Consider the following 25,266-nt stretch of genomic DNA (forward strand, 5'->3'; position numbering starts at 1 on the left):
GGCGGGGGGATTTGATAGCTGCTTTCAGCTACCTGAAGGGGCGTTGCGAAAGAGGGATGGGAGCATTGCTGTTCTCAGTGGTGGCAATGACCCAGACAGAGCAATGGTCTTCAAGTTGCGTAGTGGGGGGGGTCTAGGTTGGGATATTAGGAAAAACTATTTTCCCTGGGGAGGGTGGTGAGGATGGAATTGTTCCCATAGGAGGTGGGTGGGAATCTCCTTCCTTAGAGGTTTTTAAGGTCAGGCTTGACAAAGCCCTGGCTGGGATGATTTAGTTTGGGATTTGGTCCTGCTTGAGCAGTGGGGGGTTGTTTCGGACTGGAGGTCCCTTCCAACCCTGATATTCTGTGTGATTCCACTTACAGACTGATCAAATCCTCTTTTGTAACTCTCGTCTTCTAAACTATGTTTGCTAAGACCTTCCTGCGAAGCCTTTCTGCCATCCTTCAATTAGGGGTGGGATCTTTGAAAATCAGTTTCATTAAACCGTTGCAAGCTGCTGTGTTGGACGCCAAGCCGTCTACATGGAAAGAGGTCTCGGATACGGACCGGTGGGAATGGTTGCCAAACTTAAAGCAATGGGGATAATATCTCCCCCCTTTTGGTTAGTGTATGTCATTAGGCGCACGCACACCACACACACCAGACATTTGTCCACCAGGATGTGTCCAAACAGGAGAACAGATAGACAGGGCGAGGCATCTTCCTCCTTCAGGCCTGGGTGGCGCACGATTGCTGGATCGCTAGTATTCATGCTGAGGCTAACTCAATACGGAGGTACCAGGGTGAATTCTGGCAGGCTTTGGTGCGACATTGGGGGACATCCACCTTACCCCTTCCCCTTGCTGACACCCCCTTGATTTCAGCGAAACCCTGGCTCATCTCCGCTTGGCTCAAAGGCCGTCCATTGCTCAGTTATGGAAGCCCACCTCCAGGTACAGACATGGGGAGGGGAGAGACCCCCCAAAACTCAAATATGGGGGCGAGACACCCCAGATTACAGAATGTGGGGGAGAGATCCCCACCTCAGGCTCCAGGGGAAAGAACCCCAGTTACAGATATGTGGGAGTGAGAGACCCCCCAAACTCATTGGGGGGAAGACACCCTTCCCAGATACAGACATGGGAGGGGAGAGACCCCCAAAACTCAGGTATTGGGGGAGGACACCTCCAGATACAGCAAGGGAGAGGAGAGACCCCCAAACTCAAATATGGGGGAAGACACCTCCAGATACAGACATGGGAGGGGAGAGACCCCCAAAACTCAGTGTATGGGGGGGACCCTCCAGATCAGACAAGGGAGAGGGAGGACCCCAAAACTCAATTAGGGGGGAGAGACACCTCCGTACAGACATGGGGAGGAGAGAGACCCCCAAAACTCAGGTATGGGGAGGACACCCCCAAGTACAGATATGGGGAGGGAGAGCCCAAAACTCAGCTTCTGGTGGAGAGATGCCCCTGATACAGACCGGAGGAGGGAGAGACCCCCAAACTCAGCTATGGGGAGCGACACCCCCAGACACAACAATCTCTCTCTGATAGATAGATAGAGGGGGTGGATGAGGATGGATAGATAGATAGATAGAGGGGGTGTCTGGGGATTGATAGACAGATAGAGGGGGTGGATGGGGATAGATTGATAGATAGATAGAGGGGGTGTCTGGGGATTGATAGACAGATAGAGGGGGTGGATGGGGATAGATAGATAGATAAGAGGGGGTAGATGGGGATAGATAGATAGATAGAGGGGGTGGATGGAGGTAGATAGATAGATAGAGGGGGTGTCTGGGGATTGATAGAGAGATAGATAGATAGAGGGGGTGGATGGGGATAGATAGATAGGGGGTGTCTGGGGATAGATAGATAGAGGGGGTATCTGGGGACAGATAGATAGGGGGGTGTCTGGGGATAGATAGATAGAGGGGGTATCTGGGAATAGATAGATAGAGTGGGTGGATGGGGATAGATAGATAGAGGGAGTGTCTGGGGATAGATAGATAGATAGAGGGGGTATCTGGGGACAGATAGATAGATAGGGGGGTGTCTGGGGATGGATTGATAGATAGATAGATAGAGGGGGTATCTGGGAATGAATAGATAGATAGATAGATAGATAGAGGGGGTGGATGGGGATAGATAGATAGATATAGGGGGTGTTGGGGGATAGATAGATAGAAGGAGGGGGTGTCTGGAGATAGATAGGGGGTGAATGGGGATAGATAGATAGAGGAAGTGTCTGGGGACAGATAGATAAATAGATAGACAGGTAGAGGGGGTGTCTGGGGATAGATAGATAGAGGGGTGGATGGGGATAAATAGATAGAGGGGGTATCTGAGGATAGATAGATAGCTAGATGGAGGGGGTGTCTGAGGATAGATAGATAACAGGGACCCTGATCTCGGTTGGGGTCTGTGCAGCGCTGGACATGACTGGCCTCTGATCTTTGCACCTGGTTGTTTCACCCCAACGCCAGCCCCCCACTTCTTCTCAAGCCCAGCATGGGGTAAAGGGGAGCAAATATTGATTGATGACACAAGACCCCCCTCGAATTTCCCCCCTCCCCCGACACCCTGTTCATGTGGGACCCGCTGTTGCTAATGTAATTCCTCTGCCCCCAGCCCGTCCCCGCTCCCCCCGATCGCCCCAGACACCGTCACCCCGGTTCATCCTGCCAGCAGCCCCCTGGGTGCTGCGCTCCCCCTCCCCATGACAGGACCCAAGATCACTGATTTGGGGGAGCTCTCTCGTTGATCCTCTCAGCTTAGTGTGTGTGTGGGGGGGACAGGCAGCCTCTGGGGATGTCCTGTACAGGGGTGTTAACCTCCTCCCCACCTCCGGGCCAGGGAGCCGCATAGGGATCACAGATGGCCGTGGTATTGTGGGGGAGGAGGCCACCCCTTTGGGGGGGGACGCAGCCTCCTTTCAGGGTGGTAGAGGGCTCCCAAGTCTCCCCTGAGCTGGGGGACCCCTGATCTCCATCTTCCTAGGGTGCACAGATAGGGGGTCACCAGGCTCCCCCCCTTCCAGCCACACACAGGGATTCCTGGCAAAGCGGGGGGGGCGGTTCCCAGCAACCCCCCCAGCCCATAATCATGGAGGTGTTAATGAGCAGCACGTGTCCCCTCCCTCCAGCCGCCTGCGAATTGCAAAGACCCCTTTGATCTGCCGGCCCTTTCTCACCCCCTTCCCACTGACACCTGGGGGGAAAAGGGGCCAGGCCGGTGGGGGGAGGGGAGGTGCAAACTTTCCCAAGAGATCCAGCCTCAGCCCCCAGTCCCAGCCACCCAGGGTTACCTGTGTGCGCCCCATGGATCGGTATGATTCCCATCAATATCACAGGGTTACATGTGTGTGCCTCATAGATCAGTATGATACATGTCAATATCACAGGGTTACATGTGTGCGCCCATGGATCTGTATGATACATGTCACTATCACAGGGTTACTTGTGTGTGCCCCATGGATCTGTATGATACACGTCAATATCACAAGGTTACTTGTGTGTGCCCCATGGATCTGTATGATACACGTCAATATCACAAGGTTACTTGTGTGTGCCCCATGGATCGGTATGATACACGTCAATATCACAGGGTTACGTGTGTGTGCCTCATAGATCGGTATGATACACATCAATATCACAGGGTTACGTGTGTGTGCCCCATGGATCGGTATGATACACGTCAATATCACAGGGTTACGTGTGTGTGCCCCATGGATCGGTATGATACACGTCAATATCACAGGGTTACGTGTGTGTGCCCCATGGATCGGTATGATACACGTCAATATCACAGGGTTACGTGTGTGTGCCCCATGGATCGGTATGATACACGTCAATATCACAGGGTTACGTGTGTGTGCCCCATGGATCGGTATGATACACGTCAATATCACAGGGTTACGTGTGTGTGCCTCATAGATCAGTATGATACACGTCAATATCACAGGGTTACCTGTGTGTGCCCCATGGATCTGTATGATACACGTCAATATCACAAGGTTACTTGTGTGTGCCCCATGGATCGGTATGATACACGTCAATATCACAGGGTTACGTGTGTGTGCCCCATGGATCGGTATGATACACGTCAATATCACAGGGTTACGTGTGTGTGCCCCATGGATCGGTATGATACACGTCAATATCACAGGGTTACGTGTGTGTGCCCCATGGATCGGTATGATACACGTCAATATCACAGGGTTACGTGTGTGTGCCTCATAGATCAGTATGATACACGTCAATATCACAGGGTTACCTGTGTGTGCCCCATGGATCTGTATGATACACGTCAATATCACAAGGTTACTTGTGTGTGCCCCATGGATCGGTATGATACACGTCAATATCACAGGGTTACGTGTGTGTGCCCCATGGATCGGTATGATACACGTCAATATCACAGGGTTACGTGTGTGTGCCTCATAGATCAGTATGATACACGTCAATATCACAGGGTTACCTGTGTGTGCCCCATGGATCTGTATGATACACGTCAATATCACAGGGTTACGTGTGTGTGCCCCATGGATCGGTATGATACACGTCAATATCACAGGGTTACGTGTGTGTGCCTCATAGATCAGTATGATACACGTCAATATCACAGGGTTACCTGTGTGTGCCCCATGGATCTGTATGATACACGTCAATATCACAGGGTTACGTGTGTGTGCCCCATGGATCGGTATGATACACGTCAATATCACAGGGTTACGTGTGTGTGCCTCATAGATCAGTATGATACACGTCAATATCACAGGGTTACCTGTGTGTGCCCCATGGATCTGTATGATACACGTCAATATCACAAGGTTACTTGTGTGTGCCCCATGGATCTGTATGATACACGTCAATATCACAGGGTTACGTGTGTGTGCCCCATGGATCGGTATGATACACGTCAATATCACAGGGTTACTTGTGTGTGCCCCATGGATCGGTATGATACACGTCAATATCACAGGGTTACCTGTGTGTGCCCCATGGATCGGTATGATACACGTCAATATCACAGGGTTATGTGTGCGCCCCATGGATCGGTATGATACACGTCAATATCACAGGGTTACCTGTGTGTGCCCCATGGATCGGTATGATACACGTCAATATCACAGGGTTATGTGTGCGCCCCATGGATCTTTATGATACACGTCAATATCACAGGGTTACCTGTGTGTGCCCCATAGATCCATATAACACGTCAATATCACAAGGCTACCTGTGTAGAAGGACCGGCGTAGGGAGGAAATTCTGGGCTCCTAATGGTCTCTCTGCCCCAGCAAAGAAAGACGGGGCCAACACACCGGCTGGTGGTCGAAACCAGCCAGGTCTTTGGAAAGACGGTGCCAGTTTTACACAGGGGGGTGCCACTTTTACACAGGAACAAAGCGGCCCACGGGCTGGTGGCCAGTCCATCGCTCAGCAGCCTGGAGACTGTCTAGCAGATGTTTTAGCCCAGTGGGTCTCAGCCAGGGTGTTTGTACCCTTGGGAGTATGCAGAGGCCTTCCAGGGGGTCCTTCATCTCAGCTAGAGATTTGCCCAGTTTTACCACCAGCTACATAAAAATCACAAGCGAAGTCAGAACAAACGAAAATTTCACACAATGACTTCAACTCCGTTGCTCTTCGCATTGCAATTATCCCGACTGTTAAAGGTCATTGAATTATTATCGTCCTGGCAGTCAGGTGGCAGCAGCCAGTTAATTCTAGCGTCGTTAGTCATAAGCCAGAACCGTTCGCCTGAGTCCGGCCCACCCATTTCAGCCCGGGGCCGCGGGCCGAGAGCTTGTGCGACGTGCGCTCACTGGGAACTCAATCGGGCCTCAGCTTCCCCGAGTTCCAGGGGCTTGGCCCCATCAGCTCCCAGGGATCCAGCCCCCGCAAACCCTCCCCCTTGTCTCCGGCCTGTCCAGTTGTGCTTCGCCGGGTAGTTTAATTAAAGCGTCGGTGGGCAAACCTATTAAAGGCCCCTCTGCCCCACATGCTCGGGTGGGGGGGAGAGATTAGAGGGGGGGATTAAAGAGCCAGGAGGCAGCACTAATCCCCCGCCGCCCCTCAACCTGCCACCCTTGGCTGCTCGCTGCAGCTAAGCCCCTTTGTGGCGGGGCGGAAGCAAGACCTGCACATGCCATCGGGGGTCCCTGGCCTCTGTCATGGGGGGAAGTGGGTCAGAACCAGAACAATGACGGGGTGGGGGGAGATCAAAGTCTAACAGGGATTTGTGCCCAGCCCCCAACGTTCTTCTCCTCAGTGCATTTCTCCCCACAACCCCACATGTGAGGATCCCTCCATCTATCCCCATATATACTTCTCTATATAATCTATCTATCCCCATCTACCCCCTTTATCGATCTATCTATCCCTAGACACCTCCTCTATCTATCCATCCCCATCCATCTATCCATCCCCATCCAATCTATCTATCTATCCCCATCCACCCGCTCTATCTGTCCCCAGACACCTCCTCTATCTATCTATCTATCTATCCTCATCCATCTATCCATCCCCATCCATCTAATCTATCTATCCCCATCCACCCGCTCTATCTATCTATCTCCAGACACCTCCTCTATCTATCCCCATCCACTCGCTCTATCTCCAGACACCTCCTCTATCTAGCCCCATCCACCCCCTCTATCTATCTATCTCCAGACACCTCCTCTATCTATCTATCCCCATCCACTCGCTCTATCTATCTATCCCCATCCACCCGTCTATCTATCTATCTATCCATCCCCATCCACCCTCTCTATCTAATCAATCTATCTATCCCCATCCACCTGCTCTATCTGTCCCCAGACACTTCCTCTGTCTATCTATCTATCCTCATCCATCTATCTATCCATCCCCATCCACCCCTCTATCTAATCTATCTATCCCCATCCACCCACTCTATCTCTCCCGACACCTCCTCTATCTATCTATCTATCCCCATTCACCCTTCCATCTATCTATCCCCATCCACTCGCTCTATCTATCCCCAGACACCTCCTCTATCTATCTATCTATCTATCCCCATCCACTCGCTCTATCTATCCCCAGACACCTCCTCCATCTATCTAGCCCCATATACCCCCTCCATCTATCTATCTATCCCCATCCACTCGCTCTATCTATCTAGCCCCATCCACCCATCTATCTATCTATCTATCTATGTATCCCCATCCACCCCCTCTATCTATCCCCATACACCCCTCCATCTATCTATCTATCTATCCCCATACACCTCCTCTATCTCTCTATCCACGCACGCGCCCCCCCCATACCCAGCTCTGTCCCCTTTCAGAGTAGCGCCCCCTAGTGGTAAGGGGGGATAGTATGACAATGAGAGGCAGCTTGTGTGGGCTGAGCTCATGCTCCCCTCTGTCCCCCACCCACTCCCTGTGTGCCACCCCCTGTCTCCCTCTACTTCAGGGGCTCCTGCCCCTCCCCCACCCTCCCCTGGCATGGGCTCTGTCTGTGTGCCGCCCATGTCCTCCTCCCCCTGCAGCAGGGAACCCCCCAAACCAGGGTCTCTGTGTGCCCTCCATTCTGCCCCCCAGGGTCTATGCGTGTCTCCCTCCGAGCCTCTCATCCCCCATGCCAGGGACCATGTGTCCCCCCCCATTTCCCACCTTGCCAAGGGCTCTGTGCCCCCCCATTCCTCCTCCGTGCTAGGAATGCTGTGTGCCCCACAGCTCTCCCCCCATACTAGTGACCCCTGTTCTCTCCCCCTCCCCCCATGCCAGCCTCGTTAGCCTCCTCCATTGGGCTCACTCCCCAGAGTCCCGTTATCCGTGCCAGCGACTTCCAGTGACGGTGAGTCCCACAGGCTAAGCCACTCCCGGCGGTGCGAAAAAGGTCTCCCTGGTCTCTCCATTGAGAATCCACCCCCCTACCAAATCCATTCCTCCAGGTGCCCCCCACACACACCTCCCGCGCCTGTAGGATGGGGACACGGGGAGGGGCGGGGGCAGCATCTCAGACTGGCACTTCTGGGGAGGGGCTTCTGGCTCAGGGCCAGGGGGCACTTGGAAACGGGGCAAGCCAAGTGACAATTAGTCTCTGGTGTCCTCAGCAGGCAAAGCCCTTGACCCCCCTGCTTTGGGGGGTTATTGGGGGGCTGCAGAAGCCCTCCTGCCCCTGCCCTATCCAGTGGCCCCCCTAGTGCTGAGCCTGGAGCATGCGCCGTTACCCACCGCTGTTAGCGATAAGTCCCAGCAATCGCCTGCCATGCCGTGAACTAAACCACTCCTGGGGCTCCGGGGCCTGCATGCACCCGTGACTGTGTGCGCCACACGGTGACCTAGACCACTCAAGCTAAGGGTTGATCGGATGCCAGGACAAGACCGGGGGGATGGGACGCGCACGTTGATCGCACGGGAGCTGAGGACCACAGAGGCGCGACTGGACGTGCTGTGTGATGCCCCGGAGAGCCTGGGTGGGCCCAGAAGCCGGCAGGCACAAGCTGGGTGCAGATGGCGCAGGGTGGCACCAGGAAGGACAGGCGTCTGCCAGGCTTCTCCGTGCGAGGGGTCTCCGAGCCCCCCGGTGTGATGCCACTGACGCCTGATTCACATCGGGGTGAGTGAGTGGGGAATCGGCAACTCTGATTCCACTGGAATGACCCTGGAGTCACACTGGAATGAGCGCGCGGGGAATCGGCACCTCTGACTCCACTGGAGTGACTCTGGAGTCACACCAGATTGAGTGAATGGAGAATCGCCCCCTCTGATTCCAGTGGAGTGACTCTGGATTCACACCAGAGTGAGCAAGAGGGGAACCGGTGCCTCTGATGCCACTGGAGTGACTGAGAAGAAAATAAGGCCCCACTGATGCCAGCAGGGTGACTCCAGATTCACATGGAGATCAGCCCCCCTAGGTCCTGGCATCCTGGCAGGGGGCAGGCTGTGCGGGGCTCAGAGCCCCTCTGGCTCTCTGTGCTGTTGGGGGGTAGTGTCTTGCTCAGGGTTGGATGGCAGTGGCTTGGTCCCGCAAGGGCCAGTTCCAGCCACCGGCTGCAGACCCAGCCTGGCTTCTCCTGCCGGCATCTGGCCGGGGAGGCCGCTCCGTGGGGATCGGGGCTCCGGCACCGGGCTCACATCCCCGGATCGGCCCTGGGGGCAGGGTCCCTCCGGAGCTGGGGCCAGCCCAAGTGGTGGGGTTTTGGCTGGAGAGTCGATGACGGGTTTGTTGGGGGGAAGGAGCTCTGGGTCAGAGCGTGACTCCTGAATGCTGACCACCCAGGCCCTGTCTCCGAGCATATGGGGGATCAGAGGAATTTGGGGGTCATTCCCCACAACCCCAGAATTTGCTTTTCCTGGACCCAGCAGTGCCAACCACCTGGCCAACCCACAGGCCCCTACCTGGCATTTCACCCCTGAAAATGCCCTGAGCCAGTGAGATCTCTGGGCGTCACCTCTCCGAGCAAAAGCAGCTTATTGCTGCGAGCAGGATTTGAACCTGTGCAGGGAAACCCTATTGGATTTCAAGTCCAACACCTTAACCACTCGGCCATCGCAGCTGGGTGCCTGAGATCATCCTGCAGCTCACGGGGGTTGTTACCCAGCTACCAGCGTGAGACCAACCTCAGACTGCAAACTACAACCCCCTCCTGCTCTCACCCAGGGTAAAACACGGGCTCAGCTACCCTAAGGCCGGAGCTGAAGAAACCCAGCGGCGAACGGCTCGCGAACGGACGCCGAGCGGCCGGCGGGCGAGCCCACAGCCCTGGCTTTGGGGTTTGGGTTTCGATGCCAACGCCAGAGGAACGCGCTGGTTGCAGGGTCGATTGGAGGGAGGCGGCGAAGGGGAAGTATCTTTTACTGGCCCAACTTTGGGGGAAGAGGGAGACTCGTGGGCCCTGAATATGCCTGCGGCATCGGAGCTGGGGGCTAGAGCAGATGGGTGCCCCAGTGTGAATAGGGGGAGGAAATACAGCGAAGGAAAACGGGCCTGACTGAAGAGGCAGGAGGTAGGCCAGGTACGGGCTCACGCGGCCCAGCCATGCTACGGAGATGGCCTAGAAATGGACTGGCCAAGGGACCAAATCTATGGGGCCTGTGTGCCCCCTTCCACATCTAGCCGCTGCTCCCATTCTCCTCCCACATCTACCTGCCATCCCCGTCCAGATGTACCCGGGGCACATCGTGGGCTCCCCGTGCAGCCATGGGCTGCTAACTGCCCTGCCGGGCCACCTGCGGGGTAACCGCTCTGCTCCCACCCCAGTGCAGTTTCTGTGACTCAGTTTCCCCACTCCCATAGTACGGCTACCCGTTAGCTGTGATGAGGTGACTTCCTCCTGGCTGCGGCGACCTCGAGGAGGTGGCCCTGGGGTGGCAAATACGCGCTAGCTCCACTGTGCCCCGAACCAGAGCACCCGACGGGAAAGGTGAACTCAGCCAAAGGACAGAGTGGGTGTGGGTGGGGGGGGGTTACGCCAGGCCTGGGCCCCACTGCCTCTTCCAATCCCACTCCCAGGCTTGACCCACAAAGCCCCGGTTGCCCGGGCCCTGAGGATAGGATCCCAGATTACTGGGGTTGCCCTAGAGGAAGTGAGGGGCTGGCAAGGTAAGACGGTGGGGCCCCAGATGCCAAAGGAGGGGGAGCGGGTGAGGCCCATAGCACCAGCTGGAATTGGGGGGGGGTTCAGCAGGCCTGAAGGCCAGTCCGCATTGGGGGTCACCCATCCCAGCCCCATCAGGGCAAAGGGGAGAGCAGACATCAGCCCCAGCACCCCACCTGTGGGGTTCAGGCCAGAGCCCGCCCCATACAAGGCAGAGGGGGGGTAAGAGCCCTCAACCTGGATTCAAAGCCCCTAGAGCCAGGGGTGGGGCGTTTCTGCCAGAAAACCAGCCCCCTGTGCCTGGCGGCCCCGCAAGGCTTGGTGCAATCATATAGGGAAGGATGAAGCAGACAGTGACCTGGGGTGCGCCTGTGGGGAGATGCCCCCAGGGATGGGGGGGGAGGGAAGCCCTGCCCACCCCCCAGGGCACCAGTAGCAGGAAGGGAGTGTGCCCTGGGGAAAGTAACCAAACACCAGCTGATCATCAGGACCCCAGCCTCTCTCAAACTCCCAGCTACTACAATGAGCGGCGGTGAAACAGCGACGCGAAAACCGGGCTTCAGCCCTGACCGGAATGATGTCATCAGGGGCTCAGGCTCGTGACAGACACAGGTAGCGATGATCCCATGGGGGGCAGCTCCCCCTTCTCGCAGCAACAGGGCCAGGCTCTCGGCAAACTCAGGCACTGTTTGTCCCACAGGGGCAGCTCTCCCTTCTTGCAGCAACAGGCTCAGGCTCTCGGCAAACTCAGGCAGCGTTGGGCACAAGGGGCAGCCCCCCCTTTCTCACAGCGATGGGGTCAAGCGCTCGGCAGCCACAGCTGGGGGGAAAGCTACCTGCTCCCTGAGGAACAGCCTCACGCTCCCGGCAGACACAGGCAGCAGGGGTTACTTTCACTCAGCCCCCGGGGGCCATTACCAGGATGTTGTTCTCTCCCACCCCCCCATTTTGCAAGGGGCGTTCGTAAATAGGATGCGCCGTCTCCTGGCCCCCACCTCCATACACTGGCACACCCACAAGTCCCTCCACCCGCGAGCCAGTCTCCTCTCCTGCCTCCGCTAGGGTCACGGTTTGGAGAAGGGGGCCGACACAGGGCCCAGGGTTAAGTCGGCTGGCAGTGAAAAACTCGCACTGTATTTCCTTGCGGAGTCAGGCCAGCGCCAACATCCCATGGATCTGGTTAGAGCTTGGCCGGATTGACGAGCTCTCCCTGCTCCCGTCTCAAACTGTCCCTTCCCCTACGTGGGCTCCTAGCGTCTTCCCCCTTTAACCACCCACAGGGCTCCTGGGTGACCCCTCTGCCAGGGTGTCCGGGGCCTCTGCCAGCCCACGCAGCCGCAGGACCCCACAGAGCGAGAGCTGCCCCGCTCCCACGCTGCGATTCCCATTCAGATTGGGCTGCAGCCTGGCCCGGGGGACGTACATCGAGGGGGTCACTAACCTCCCGGGCAAGGATGAAAACCAGCCATGGTTGTGGGTGCCGCCCCCCCACAGGGCAGGGGAGCGCGTGGCTCAGAAACATCAGGTTAGTGGGGCAGGCGCTGGGCAGTGGGCACAGCTCCTCCACCCCCACCACAGGGCAAGCACGGTGGAGCCAAGGGCTCACCCTGGGAAGGAGATGGCACTCAGGTCTGGGCAGATGGGCAGGGGGGGAAGGCCCTGGGGAACATGGCACCCCCCAGCTGGAGGCTGGGACACAAGGCCGAGGCAGGCGCCAGTCCAGGCTGGTGGACACGGGCAGCTGGAGCAGACAGTTCCCACTGTGGCAGAAGGAACGTGGACTCAGGAGGGGAGTGGGGGCTGATGGGTTAGAGCAGGGGGGGCTGGGAGCCAGGACTCCTGGGTCCTCTCCCTGATTCTGGGAGGGGAGTGGGGTCTACTGGTTAGAGCAGAGACTGGCACCAGGTGGACAATAAGTGAGGGAGGTGCATCAGGGGGTCGGCGAAGCCTGTGGGCCACGCCACTCCCTGGGACCGGGGGAGGCGGCGCACAGAGGAGGCGGCGGATCTCACTAGGACGTCGCCGCCCGCGGGGAACAGCTGCAGCTGCGGTTTATTGTCCCGCCTTTTCATACAAAAAACACCTTTCAAAAATAAATACTCCACCCTGCACAGGGCTCTGGCCTCCGGGGGCGCCCGCGGGCAGGGTAAGGTCCGGAGCGGGGCCTGGCTCGGCTCTGCGCTCGACCTGGCTGAGTCCCGGGGCAAAGGCCGGGCCGGCACTTCTGGTCCATCCCATGCGGGTGCCTGGCTCCGAGGGGCAGCCGGCGCTGCCTGGCAGTGTGCGGCGAGGCGGGCCGGGGCCTCAGCCAGCGTTCTTGGCGCCTGCCTCCTCCTCCTCCATGGCCATGTCCAGGCAGGGGGGGGCGCCGCTGCCCTCCTCCATGGGCTCCAGCGTGGCGCTCAGCTCCATGGCGTGCGGCTCCGTGTCGTAGAGGGGCACCAGGGGGGAGGCCGGGTTACTGCCGCAGTCCACACAGGCCTGGGGGAGAGAGCAGGGAGGGTGTCAGTGCACCTGGGGCACCCCTGTGATGTTGTTCCCCGTAACGTTTTATGGAAATACGCTTGTGAACGTAACTACAACGTAACTGGAATATGCTTCATGCAAAAGGTTTCCTGTAAGATATCATTACAAAGCTTATGATCTACTGAGTGTGGTCACCCTATTTGTATGAATGTATCCGTCTCGTATCTGAAACTAGGAATACGACGTTAATTCTGAGGACCTACTGTAATTATGCAAAGTGTGGGTCATTAATGGTGGGTTGGAAGCTGGATGGCTCCCGTGGACTAGAACAATTGGTTGTAAATGGCTGTTTACTCGCAAACTTCCCTGGGTGCCTGTGGGCCAGTCTCACAAGCCATCTGACTACATCACCTGATACCAGAATCCATTTTAAACCTGGTGCTTTTCCACTGAGAAGGGTGGGGACCCAGAGGGACAAAGGATTCCCACCTTGGGCCAAAGATATAAAAGGGGGGGGGGGGGGGGCAAAGGGGGCTGCCAGTCGGGAGAAATCCCCGAGTTACTACCTGAGCTGGAACTAACATGGGCTGTACCAGGGGACAGGATTGGCCCCAGACTAGGAAGGAGACTCGTCTGTGACAGGAGCTTAATGAAACATCTCTGAGGGTGAGATTTACCTGTATTCAGTTTCTTAATGGATGAGGCTTAGACTCGCGCGTTTTGTTTTATTTTCCTTGGTAACTTGCTTTGTTCCGCGTGTTATTACTTGGAACCTCTTAAATCCTCCTTTTTTATAGTTAATAAAATCACTTTTGCTTATTAATTGACCCAAGCTAAGTGATTAATGGGGGAGCAAACAGCTGTGCATCTCTCTCAGCGGCTGGGCAGTTTATGAGTTTACCCTGCAGCCAGCGTAAAACGGGTTTGTTTGGGGTTTGGATCCCATTGGGGGCTGGAGACAGGAGCACTTGCTGAGCTGTTTTCAGTTAAGTCTGCAGCTTCGGGGGCATGGATCAGACGTGGGTCTGGGCTGCAGCAGGCTGGCGTGTTTGGCTCAGCAGGGCAGGGTTCTGGAGACCCAGGCTGGCAGGGAAAACGGGCTCAGAGGTAATTCCAGCACATCAGGTGACAGTCCCAAGGGGGGGGGTCTCTGTGACCGAATCCATCACAACCCCCCTAGCCAGTGCCCAGGGAGCTGGGTGGGTCCGGCCCCTGCTCACCATGACGTTGATGGCCTTGGGCAGCAGCCCCTTCTTCACCCAAGGGTGCACCTCGGCCAGCTCCTTCTTCTGTTCCTCCGTGAAGCGCGGCTGCTGCTTCTGCATCTCCCGCAGCTTCTCCCGGTCGGCCTGCAGCACAGCGGCCGCGGGGCTGGGGGGCACAGAGCGGAGTCAAAGGGGTGGGGGGGGAATCCGGCTCTGCCCCCCACTTGCAGCACTTCCCTGTCTGTCACCCTCCCCCATGCCCCGGTCAGCTCCCCACCTCGCTCTGACCCGACCACCTCCCCCTCCCTCTAATCGCCAGCCCCGCCTCTTCCCCTATCACCTTCCCCTCTCCCCCCCCAGGACCGCCTCTGCCCCCCTAGATCTGCCCCCCCGCCTCACCGGTCAGGCAGCTGGTAGGTCATCATGACCTTCTCGTCAGTGTTGGCCATGAGCAGCCAGAGGGGGTCCTGTAGCACATACTTGATGAACTGCTCGCCGGCCCCCACCCTGCCCGGTGGCTGCCTCGCCCGCTCCGCCTCCGACGAGTCGATGCTGCCGAAATATTTGCTGGTGTGGCTGCTTTTGCTGCTGGCTGCGCCAGGCAGGAGAGAAGGGGGCAAATCAGCACCAGAGGCAGAAACAGAATCCAGAAGTCCTGGCTCCCAGGACCCCCCCTGCTCGAACACACCAGCCCCCATTGCCCTCCCAGAGCCGGGGAGAGAACCCAGGAGTCCTGGCTCCCAGCACTTCCCCTGCCGAAGTCTAGCCTCTCGGTGTCTGGTTCTGTCCCCTTATAGGTGCCAGGTGATTGCTGCGATACTGATGAGTAGAAGGATCAAGGCTGCAGGCCGCAGGGCGGAAGAGGAGCTGGGGGCGACTCGGAGGGATGCGGAGGCCTGCACTTGGCGATCCCCAAGGCTTTGCAGAGGCCGATAGTTGTTCTGCAGCCGGGGCCCAGCATGTGAGTCTGTGGAGTTGAGGATGGAGGAGAACGCAGCCACCTGTGGGGAAGGAGTCTGATTAGTGGGGGAGGGACAAAATGAGGTAGGAGGCAAACTTGGGATGCCCTATTGAGTGGCGAGGAGGACACCCCATCAATGGAGAGAACTGAGAAGGTTGGGATGGGGATCACTTTGGAGCAGAGAGTGTGGGGGTTTGAACAGCAGAGGGAAGGGGAGCTGGAAAGAGGACTCAAGAGCCCTGACTCCCAGCCCCTGCTTTTCTCACTCACCAGAACCCACTCCCCTCCCACAGTTGAGGAGAGAACCCAGGAGTCCCTTCCCTCCACCCTCCACGCACACTTGCACTCACCACGCCAGGAGGCACCAGGATGGGGTCGGGGAAGACAGTCCAGACCACGACTTCATCACAGTTGGGGGTGGTGAGGGAACCCTGGTAGCGGTAATAGCGGGCTAGGTCCACCGAGCCCAGGAGCCCCCGCAGGGAGAAGGAGCCGTCCAGATCCTTATCCTCCCCTGGAGGGGCAGAGGGAGAGTGAGGGCCCAGCTCGGCTCCTCCCAGAGCTGGGGATAGAACCCAGGAGTCCTAGCTCCCAACCCCCCTGCTCCTCTAACCACCAGCCCCCACTCCCCTCCCCAGTGGACGGCTCCTTACCAGGCCGGTTTCTTTCTGGGGGCCGAGCTCGCCAGCGCCCGGCGTCCCGCCAGCCTGACCACCAGGCGCCTCCTGCCGCTCGGCCGCCTTGGGGGCCTCCTCCATTTGCAGGAGGTTGAGCTGGAGCGGGGAGCTGCAGCGGGAGTTGAAGGGGGGCGAGTCGGGCCGCTCGGGCGTGGTGGAGCGCGAGGCCTCGGGGGGGGCGGGCAGGCAGGGGCCAAAGGGCTCCCCGAAGGGGGCTGGGAAGTACGGCGGGGGCAGTACGTAGTTGGGGAGCATCAGGGCCACCATGGGGGCCACCAGGGGGGCGGGGAAGTGGGAGGCGGGTTCGGCGGGGGGCTGGCTGGACGAGAAGACGGGCAGCACGGTGGGGAAGGGCAGGGAGGTGGCTGAGGGGGGCCAGGGGCCGGGGGGAGGCGGGGAGCCGGTGCTGTCAGATGCCTGGTGCTGCTTGACACGCTTGGCCTTGGATTTGCCGCGCCGGCCGGCGCCCCGCCGCGGGCCACGGTGCCCTGCCAGGACAAGACAAGGCAGCGGGTTAGCAAAGAGGGGACAGGGGCCAGGCACGAACCCCACCCCCCCGGCCACGGACGAAGACCCCACCTGGCTCGGCACCCGGCCCCTCCTGCCGGCTGCGCCCGGCCGGCGCGTCGAAGACGTGGAGGCGGCTGAGCTCCTGGAAGCGGGTCAGAAAAGCCTGTTCCTCCTGCTGGGTGTGCACGGACAGCACCTCCTTGGTGAGCCCCACGCGGCGGTACTGTTCCCGGTCGGGGGGCGCGGGGCCCTCCTCCAGCATCGCCGTGTCTGGGGAGAGACCAAGCGGGGGAGGCGGGGTCAGCTGGGGGGGGCCGCTGCACGGAGCCGTGTGCAGGGAGAGAGACGTCACGCAGTGAGCGAGCGGCAGAGCTGGGGATGGAACCCAGGAGTCCTGGCTCCCAGCCCCCCTCTAACCACCAACCCCACACCTCTCCCCTCCCCTCCCCTCCCGGAGCAAGGGAGAGAACCCAGGAGTCCTAGCTCCCAGCCCCCCTGCTTTAAACCACCAGCCCCCCCCTCCCCTCCCCTCCCAGAGCCAGGGAGTGTCGAAGGGCTGCCGCGACTGGAGAACTGAGGGGGGTGGGAATACGGATCAGAGTCTGAGTATAACACACACCCCGTTCCCCTACCCAGAGCCGGGGGGAGACCCAGGAGTCCTGCCTCCCAGCCTCCCTCTCTCTAATCCAACAGCCCCCACTCCCCCCAGAAGCCGGGGGGACCAGGAGTCCTGGCTCCCAGCCCTCTCTGCTCTACCCACCAGCCTCTACTTCACCTACCAAGAGCCAGGGAGCGAACCAGCGATCCGGCTTCCAGCTCCTGCTGTCCTGCAGCTCTCCATGCAGGGAACTTGACTGGACAAGCGCCAGCTGATGTGCAGTCGGTTGAAAAACTCCCCAACAGGCCGGGCGAATGTTGCTGGATGGGGGCAGATCCTCCTGACCCCACACTGGCAATGGTCATGGACCCACGGAGACCTCGCCCCCATCACCCAGACAAGCTAGGGGTAGAGGTTCTGTGTGTCAGCTAAGGTCACCAAGCCACCCTGGAGCTGAGCATCGGACGTTTCAGAGGAAGGTGGAAAATATTCCCTGAACAGATTTGCCAATTGCACAGGGGGACACAATCTCCTTCCGACCCGGCTAGTGCCTCCAGGCTGAAGCCCTGAAGCATGAGGAGGGATTAGAGTCAGCATCGCGAGGGAGCCGATATGACGCTTCACCCTTTGGTTTCTTTCCCCCCTGGCACCTCTTGGGAATTCCCTTCCTACTCAGCACACCCAGGATTCCCCCACACACCCACACGTCCTTTTTTTGTGGATGGCCAGCATGAGCGGCCTGTCCCTCCGGTGTGCAGGTAGAAGAGGAACGGGCGTGCCAATCATAGTCCTGGGGCAGGATAACCCAGCAGTGGGGCAGCCCTGGGAAAACATTCAGACACCGGTGAGTGGGGTCCCTGGCGGCCCCCCACACCACCAAAGGTCTAGGCCTCTGACAGGGACCACAGCCCAGCTACAGAACAAGGCGACCCCAAAGCGACAGGAGGTGGTGAGGGGGCGACGGTTGGTCACCGGGGACCCTCAAGCCTCGCTGTTCTGCTGGGGGAGCCTGGGAAGATAGTGGTGTCTCCCCAACCCCTCAATCCCAGGCTCTGCAACCTGACTCACCTCTCGTCCACGTCCTGGAACAAGCAGCTAGGGGTGGTTGGTGGTGAGAATCCGTTTATCGGCGGTATCCGGTGGAGCTGGGGGGACGAGACGCAGGCTGGGGTCAGGACGCAGGCTGGGGGCACAGGCAGAGGAGGAAGCCGAGGGGCTCTCCCTGCCCATCCGACCAGCTCACCTCGTATCCCGAGTGGAATGCGTCTCGCGCGATAGAGCAGCAGCAAGAGGCTGGCCCTCGGTGCCGGCCGCGGGAGCGCCCTTGGCCAATATAGGGGTAGCCGGAGGGGTGTAACACTACTTTCCGGCCGCAGGCCATTCCCATTGAGAAACAAATCGACCTGCAATAAGACCAGAGGCCGAGGAGACCGGGACCAACCAGCAACAGACAAACTCGCAGGAGCCCCTGCCCAGCCCCCGGCACTGCTGCCTGCTGCCCGTGTTCCCGCCCCAGAATGCTATCCTCTCCTCAGTCCGGTATGGTAAACGGGTCCCTTTCCCCGCCCACCTCCCTAGGCGCGCCGGGAACACGGGGTCCCTTCCCCGCCCGATCCACTCACCCTCAGCACAGCTAGTAACACGGGTGTGGGTCCCCCTCAGCCCACCGTTCTCCTCTGCCAGGTGACAGCTGGGAACACGGGGTCCCACTTCCCAGCCCTGCCTAGGAGTGCTGTGAACACGGTGTGCCCTGCCTCTCCGGCGGCACTGCCCATGCCGAAGTGACGCGTAGGGCGAAGAGGGGGCACAGACTCAAGTCAGCTATGTTTTCCCCAAGGGGGAAGCATTTGGGTGCAGACGGATCCGGTGGTCCCGTTCTCGCCTCAAGGATCGCCCGTTCTCGCAGCTGGCCGGCCTTGTTGATGCGAGAAGGCGCAGTGGAGACGTGGCAGATGTGGCGGGCACAAAGCCCATGGGGGTCGCACGGCACAGGGAAGCTGGCTGGGATTTTGCCTGCTGATAGGCATTGCAATGTCAAGAACAGCCCAGTTCCTGGGGTCCCCAGCGCTCGCCCTCGAGACGTGTACCCGCCTAGCTGAGGTGGACTCACCTGATCCGGCAGGAAAGACTGATTTCTCTTGGGTGTTAGTTCCACAGCAGGCCACAGTGGGGACAAAGGAAGGGGCAGTTGGTTTTAGCAGGAGGGGCTGGAAGGCTCTTGTGCCCTCCAGAGCAGGGGAAAGAACCAGGAGTCCTGGCTCCCAGCCTCCTCTTGCTCAATTAAACACCAACCCCCGGCCTCTGCCCAGGGCACTCACTGGCCGGGTTGCAGGCGCTCCAGGAGGGAAGTGTGGTAGGGGGCTGTGGAGCCGTGAAGATGCTGACGATCTTGTGGGGCCAGGAACTCGTGACGAAGGTGGCCCCTTGAAGACGTCCTCTTGCAGTGCAGGCGAGGCGCTGGTCGAGATGTAGAGGATTTTGGCCCGTGGAAACGAAGGAGACGTGCTAGGCGAACATGTCTGCGGGAGGGGACAGGGGCAGTTGGGACCAGGGGAGCGGGAGGAGCTTCCGCGCCGGGATCCCTTGGGCGAAGCAGCTCCAGCGAGGGCGGGTGGGGGCACTCATGTGGTTCTTTCAGGGGTTGTACTCGGAGGTCTTTCCCTCAGCTCGGCGTTGTATTGTGGCCGTCAGGTAGCGGGATGGGCTCTGTCGATGGCCCACTGCTGGTAGTAGTCGTGGCTGGCTGTGGGGGCGGTGGGGAGCATGAGGACCCTCAGCACTGGTGAAGATGCGGGCACCCCCTGCCCCACAACAGGGCCGGGCACAGCCCTGCCGTGCGCACTCGCACGAAATAAAATGAACAGGTTACACAGCGGTGAGTGGGCGGTAGGTCCGTCTGTGATCTCGCCGGTGACTCCCGCCAGCCCAGCGCCCCCCAGCTGGTTACAAGCGTTTGCCCTGCCAGGTTCAATCCGGCCCACAGCACCCGCCGCCACACCGGCCCCACAGCCGGGCCAGCGCAACCCCACCCGCCAGCCAGCGGCCCACCTACTATGCACACTGCTTTGATCGCAGTGACGGCTGTACTGCATGGTTGGCCAGGTGCCCGACTTGGCCTTTGCCGCGTTTTCCAGAGGGCCAGCGGATCTTCATCTCCTTTCAGCGCCTTCATCAGCTCCTTATTGGGTCTTCACTCCGCGTCAGACTTGCTGCGCTGCTTTTTACAGGTGAGGGGGCGGAGGGGGAGGCTGGGGTGAGCCAGCGGTGCCACAGGCCGAGCCCCCCCCACCAACCTCTGCCGCCGGGCCACCAGTCGCAGGAAGGGGGGAGTTGCCAAAGGTCATGTTGTGAGTCTAATGACAGACACAGGAAGAGAACCAGGAGTCTGGCTGCAGCCTCCCTGCTCATAACCCACAGCCACTTCCCCTCCCAGAGCTGGGATGAGAACCAGGAGTCTGGCTCCAAACCCCCCCGTCTTCGGTAACTCACCAGACCCCTTTCCTCCCGGCAGGGAAAGAACCAGGAGTCCCAGGCTTCCCAGGCCCTGCTTCTAACCACTGGTCCCATCCCTATTTACATCCTACTTTGTATTCTGCAAGTGGCTTCTCAGCAGGTGAGAGGAACTGATGTTCTGCAGCATGGCTATGCACAACATGGTGTGTAAGGGGCGGGGGGGGGGAAGGATCGCCTAGGACTTGACGTTGCACCACCACCCCGGCCCCCATCCGCTTGTGCCGCTACCTGCAGCCGCTGGTGAGGGGTTTTCTGCTCGGAGCTGAGTGGTCAGCAGGCCTTGATAGGACGATTGGAGCTTGCTGGGGGATGGGACTCTGGGAGTTGGTGCGCGGGGATGAGAGCTGGGGCTGTTCAGAACCGGGACCCTCTCCGGCTGGAATGGGCCGGGGGCAGGACGGGGGTGCCCCGAGGGCGACCAGAGGGGCCTCACCCCTGGGGACGCCAAGGGTTCTGCCGCTCCGGCTCGGTTCCCCCCCCACGCCGGACGTCGGGGTTCGCCGCCGACCTTGGCGCGCTCACGTCCCCGGGGTCCGGACGCCTGGGGTCCGTCCCCCTTCTACCTTCTTGCTGCTCTCGGTTGGTTCCATCAGGGCCGAGTCCTTGCCGTTCCCGTTTCTGCTGCTGTGGTCGCTGCGCAGGGATAGTCACCGCCGTGCGGACTCAGGTGCCGCTGGGCGTTGTGTTGGCGTTCCATGTCGTCAGTGTGCCGGGCCCGCCGGGGGCATCCAGAGCGGCCGCCCACGCTTCCCTCCTCGAAGGGAGCCTGGCCCGGGCTCGCGTGGCGCTCATTGATCGGGGAGGATCCAGGGGATATCCCGGCCACGTGGGGAGGCGCAGGGTCAGGGTGTAGACAGGCCGGTCGAAACGTTGCAGGCTGTACTGTGAGAGCAGATGGGAGCTGCGGTTAGCAGTCACCGGGCCCTTGACTCCTAGGTCCAGCCTGTAAGCAGGGGCTGCGGGGGAACCCTTCCACAGGCTACCTGGGGGGTGGACTGGCTCCAACACAGACTCCCCCGTCGGCCCCGGGCCAGCACCCCAATGCAGGGCTCCCCTACTCCCTCCCACAAGCTCTGCCCTCAACTGCTGTCATGCACCGGACCAGGCTTTCGGGTGGCCACCCGCTGGCTTGTCTTAGCATCAATTCGACCCGCATGGCTGGGCGCAGCCAGGCCCCTAGGCACACACCCTTACCCGGCACACACCTGCCCGTATGGGTGGGGGTGGGGGGGAAAGGGAAGCTCCCCATCAATCACCCCATGGCATATAGGGGGCAGGACTTATTCTTCTTCAAAAATCACTGCTACGGGCATAACTGCTGCCCAGAGCTGACCCGGGGTCGAAGCGGCCCCGGGCCGGCCCCCCAGCCCAGCGGCGCTTCCCCTCCCGTACCCGATTCCGGGGCTTTCTTATCTCCCACGTGGACGATGGTACTGCTGAAGCTACACTGACTGGTGAGGGACACCACGCTTTCGGCTTTGCTGGGCAAAGCCAGCGGGGCCAGCGCGGGTCCCACCGCCGCGGCGGGTTCCTCCTCCTCCCTCCTGGACCGGCTGGGCAGCATTTCCTCCGCCGCATCTGTTCAAAGAGAGAACGAGGGGTTAATGAGGTGGGGGGGGGGCGTGCCGCGGTCCCTGGGGCGGCATGGGGGGCGAGGAGGACAGACGGGGGGATAAACAACCTTCCTGGGCCGTTTTCCCGCAGGGAAAACGTGGCTGCAACCCCAAACGTGTCCCGAAATCGTTTCGATTTCAAGGGAGTTTTGGTGTCGGGAGCCGGCAGATGTTAACACACGGACGGGAGGGAAGCGTTTCGAGGCGGTTGAAGGGCGGGACGTCAACGGCCCCGAAACGTGGCTCCCGCTGGCCGAATTTCACCCGGCTCCTCCAGCCGGGCGGATGGATCGCAGGCCGTTAGCAGCAGCTGCCCCCGGGCCGCATTGGGACCTGCCTCCAGCAATCCCCGTCAGCAGCAACTGGGTAATATCCAGAGAGGGGGAGAGGGCAACAGGTGGACCAGGGAGGGGTGGGGGAGAACGGGGCAGGCGGGATGCTACCTTTTGCCGAGCCAGCCGCCTCCCGGCCTGCCCGCTGTTTGTCGTCGTCGGAGTTGGAGGAGCCAGTGTACGAGGAGGAGCCGCACTTCCGCTTCACCCGGCTGGGGATGTTGCAGCTTTCCAGATACCTTAAAAAACCACAGGTCCCAGGGTTAGCGAGGGATCCTTATATAGCCAGGCGCCCCACCCCAGAGGTGGCTGCATCTCAGCGCCGGGCGAGGGGTCCCTGGATAACCAGCCGCCCCGCCCCAGAGGTGGCTGCATCTCAGCGCCGGGTGAACTCCCAGTGTGGGGAATGGCTCTGACCTGGGGTCCCCAGCCCCTGCTCACCTGATGATCCCATCCAGGCAGTTGATCTGCTGGTAGGAGTAACTGGAGGGCTCCTTCCTGCTGGACTCCTCGGAAGAGACCACTTGGCCCGGGCCCCGCTGAGCCTCACACGGGGCCTCCCTGCCTGGCCTGTCGCCGTGCTGGGACGTCTCCAGGCCTGGAACGAGGAGGGGACCCAGATCAGCTGGAGCTGCCCTCGATCCGCCTCACACAGGGGCCCTGCCTGTGTCTCCCCAGCAACTATGGGTGACCGAAGAGGGGCTGGTACCCAAGCTGGCAACCCGCCCTCCCCTCCAATCTGCCTCCCCTCCCGGCCACGGGGGGGCCAGGACTCTCACCTGCGGTGGGGGGCTTGGCAGCCGGAGGCTTGGTGCGGGACTCGATAAACATCTGCTGGCCCTGGTTCTTCACCATCTGCACGTCCTTGCAGAACTGCTGGAAGGTCATCTGTGGACAGGAGGTGGGGTCAGGGCCATGGGAAAGGGAGCAGTCTCCCCACACACCCCCGCTCTCACCACTAGGCCCCACTCCCCTCCCAGAGCCGGGGAGAGAATCCAAGAGTCCTGGCTCCCAACCCCCTCCTGCTCTAATCACTAGCCCCTATTCCCCTCCCAGAGCCAGGGAGAGAACCCAGGAGTCCTGGCTCCCAGCCCCCCCTGCTCTGACCCACCAGCCCCCACTCCCCTCCCAGAGCTGGGGAGAGAACCCGGGAGTCCTGGCTCCCAGCCCCCCCTGCTCTCACCATTGGGCACCACTCCCCTCCCAGAGCCGGGGAGAGAACCCAGGAGTCCTGGCTCCCAGTCCCCTCCCCTGCTCTAACCACTAGCCCCCACTCCCCCCCCCAGAGTAGGGGCTCTTACCGGCCGCTGGGCCGGCATCTCCTCGGCGAGGAGGCCATTGCTGTCGCTGGAGGAGGCCGCACTCAGGAACTGCTCGTGGGAGGCGTTGCTGGCCATGCTACAGAGCCCCACGGAGCCGTTGCTGTGCACAGGCTGTGGGGGGAAGGGAAGGTGTGGGGGGTTAGCACTCAGAGGGAGGCATCTGGTGGCAGGGGGCACATGGGGGGCTAAGAAGGGAGCATGACCCACCTGAAGCAGCAGCCGGTGGATCTGCTCCGAGAGCTCCTGGATGTCTGGCTCCAGCGGTCGCATCTTCAGTGCCTTGGGGGCCGCGAAGACGTCTTCGTTGAGGGGACCCCTGTGCGGCGGCGGGGGGAGAAGGGTCAGGGCGAGGTGGGCGGACCCCCCAAGACCGCGAGGCGGCCAGAGAGCTGCAGAGGCAGGGGTGGGTGGGGGCCCGGTACTCACGTGCGCACTTTGTGGCGCCCCATGACGAAGGAGATCTTGCGGCTCCAGGGGTTGACGAAGCTGGACCAGCTGGTGTCGATGGTGACGTACTCACCATGGCGGGTGCAGAACCGGAGCGGGGAGTGGTCGAAGGGCTGCCCGCCGCACTGGAGAACTGGGAGGGGGGTGGGAATACGGATCAGAGTCTGAGATACACACACCCCGTTCCCCTCCCAGAGCCGGGGGGAGAACCCAGGAGTCCTGGCTCCCAGCCCCCTCTGCTCTAATCCACCAGCCCCCACTCCCCTCCCAGAGCCGGGGGGAGAACCCAGGAGTCCTGGCTCCCAGCCCCTCTGCTCTAACCCACCAGCCTCTACTCCCCTCCCAGAGCCAGGGAGAGAACCCAGGAGTCCGGGCTTCCAGCCCCTGCTGCCTGCAGCCTCTCCACTGCAGGGAACTGACTGGACAAGGCCAGCTGATGCCAGTCGGTGAAAACTCCCCAAGGCCGGGCTGATGTTGCTGGGATGGGGGCAGAATTCCTCCCTGACCCCACACCTGGCAATGCACTGGACCCCACGGAGACCCAGCCCCATCACCCAGACAGCTAGGGAGAGGTTCTGTGTGTCAGCTAAGGTCACCAGCCCACCCTGGAGCTGAGCTCGGACGTTTCAGAGGAAGGTGGAAAAAATTCCCTGAACAGATTTTGCCAATTGCACAGGGGGACCAATCTCCCTTCCTGACCCCGGCAGGCTCCAGGCTGAAGCCCTGAAGCATGAGAGTGGATTAGAGTCAGCATCCGAATGGGGAGCCGCATATGACGCTCACCCTTTGGTTCTTTCCCCCCTGGCACCCTTGGGATTCCCCCTTCCTCACTCAGACACCCCCAGGATTCCCCCACCACCACACACTCACTTTTTTTGTGGATGGCCAGCATGAGCGGCCTGTCCTCCGGGTGCAGGTAGAAGAGGACGGGCGTGCCAATCAGGTCCTGGGGCAGGTAACCCAGCAGGGGGGCAGCCCTGGGAAAACAGACACCGTGAGCTGGGGTCCCTGGGCGGCCCCCCCACCCACCAAGGTCCTGGCCTCGACAGGACCCACAGCCCAGCTACAGACA

General features: G+C 60.1%; 1 protein-coding gene and 1 non-coding gene across 2 annotated transcripts in view; both read right to left on the minus strand.

The window, feature by feature from the left end:
- Window positions 1-25,266, minus strand: part of PER1 (period circadian regulator 1) — a 370,577-nt gene that overhangs the window by 333,332 nt on the left and 11,979 nt on the right. Inside the window, exons 10-22 of the mRNA XM_075071349.1 lie at window positions 25,065-25,171; window positions 24,174-24,327; window positions 23,955-24,063; window positions 23,727-23,858; window positions 23,205-23,313; window positions 22,867-23,023; window positions 22,537-22,664; window positions 21,873-22,058; window positions 16,439-16,639; window positions 15,809-16,347; window positions 14,621-14,895; window positions 14,237-14,387; window positions 12,878-13,031 (exon numbers count right to left, since the gene is read on the minus strand). Of these exons, the coding sequence (XP_074927450.1) occupies window positions 12,878-13,031; window positions 14,237-14,387; window positions 14,621-14,895; window positions 15,809-16,347; window positions 16,439-16,639; window positions 21,873-22,058; window positions 22,537-22,664; window positions 22,867-23,023; window positions 23,205-23,313; window positions 23,727-23,858; window positions 23,955-24,063; window positions 24,174-24,327; window positions 25,065-25,171 (2,402 nt within the window). The remainder of the gene's footprint in view (window positions 1-12,877; window positions 13,032-14,236; window positions 14,388-14,620; window positions 14,896-15,808; window positions 16,348-16,438; window positions 16,640-21,872; window positions 22,059-22,536; window positions 22,665-22,866; window positions 23,024-23,204; window positions 23,314-23,726; window positions 23,859-23,954; window positions 24,064-24,173; window positions 24,328-25,064; window positions 25,172-25,266) is intronic.
- On the minus strand, window positions 9,428-9,509 carry TRNAS-UGA (transfer RNA serine (anticodon UGA)). The gene has a single exon. It is a non-coding gene; the product is annotated as a tRNA-Ser (tRNA).

This window comes from Chelonoidis abingdonii, chromosome 11, assembly GCF_003597395.2.
Source record: "Chelonoidis abingdonii isolate Lonesome George chromosome 11, CheloAbing_2.0, whole genome shotgun sequence".
Classification (NCBI taxonomy): domain Eukaryota; kingdom Metazoa; phylum Chordata; order Testudines; family Testudinidae; genus Chelonoidis; species Chelonoidis abingdonii.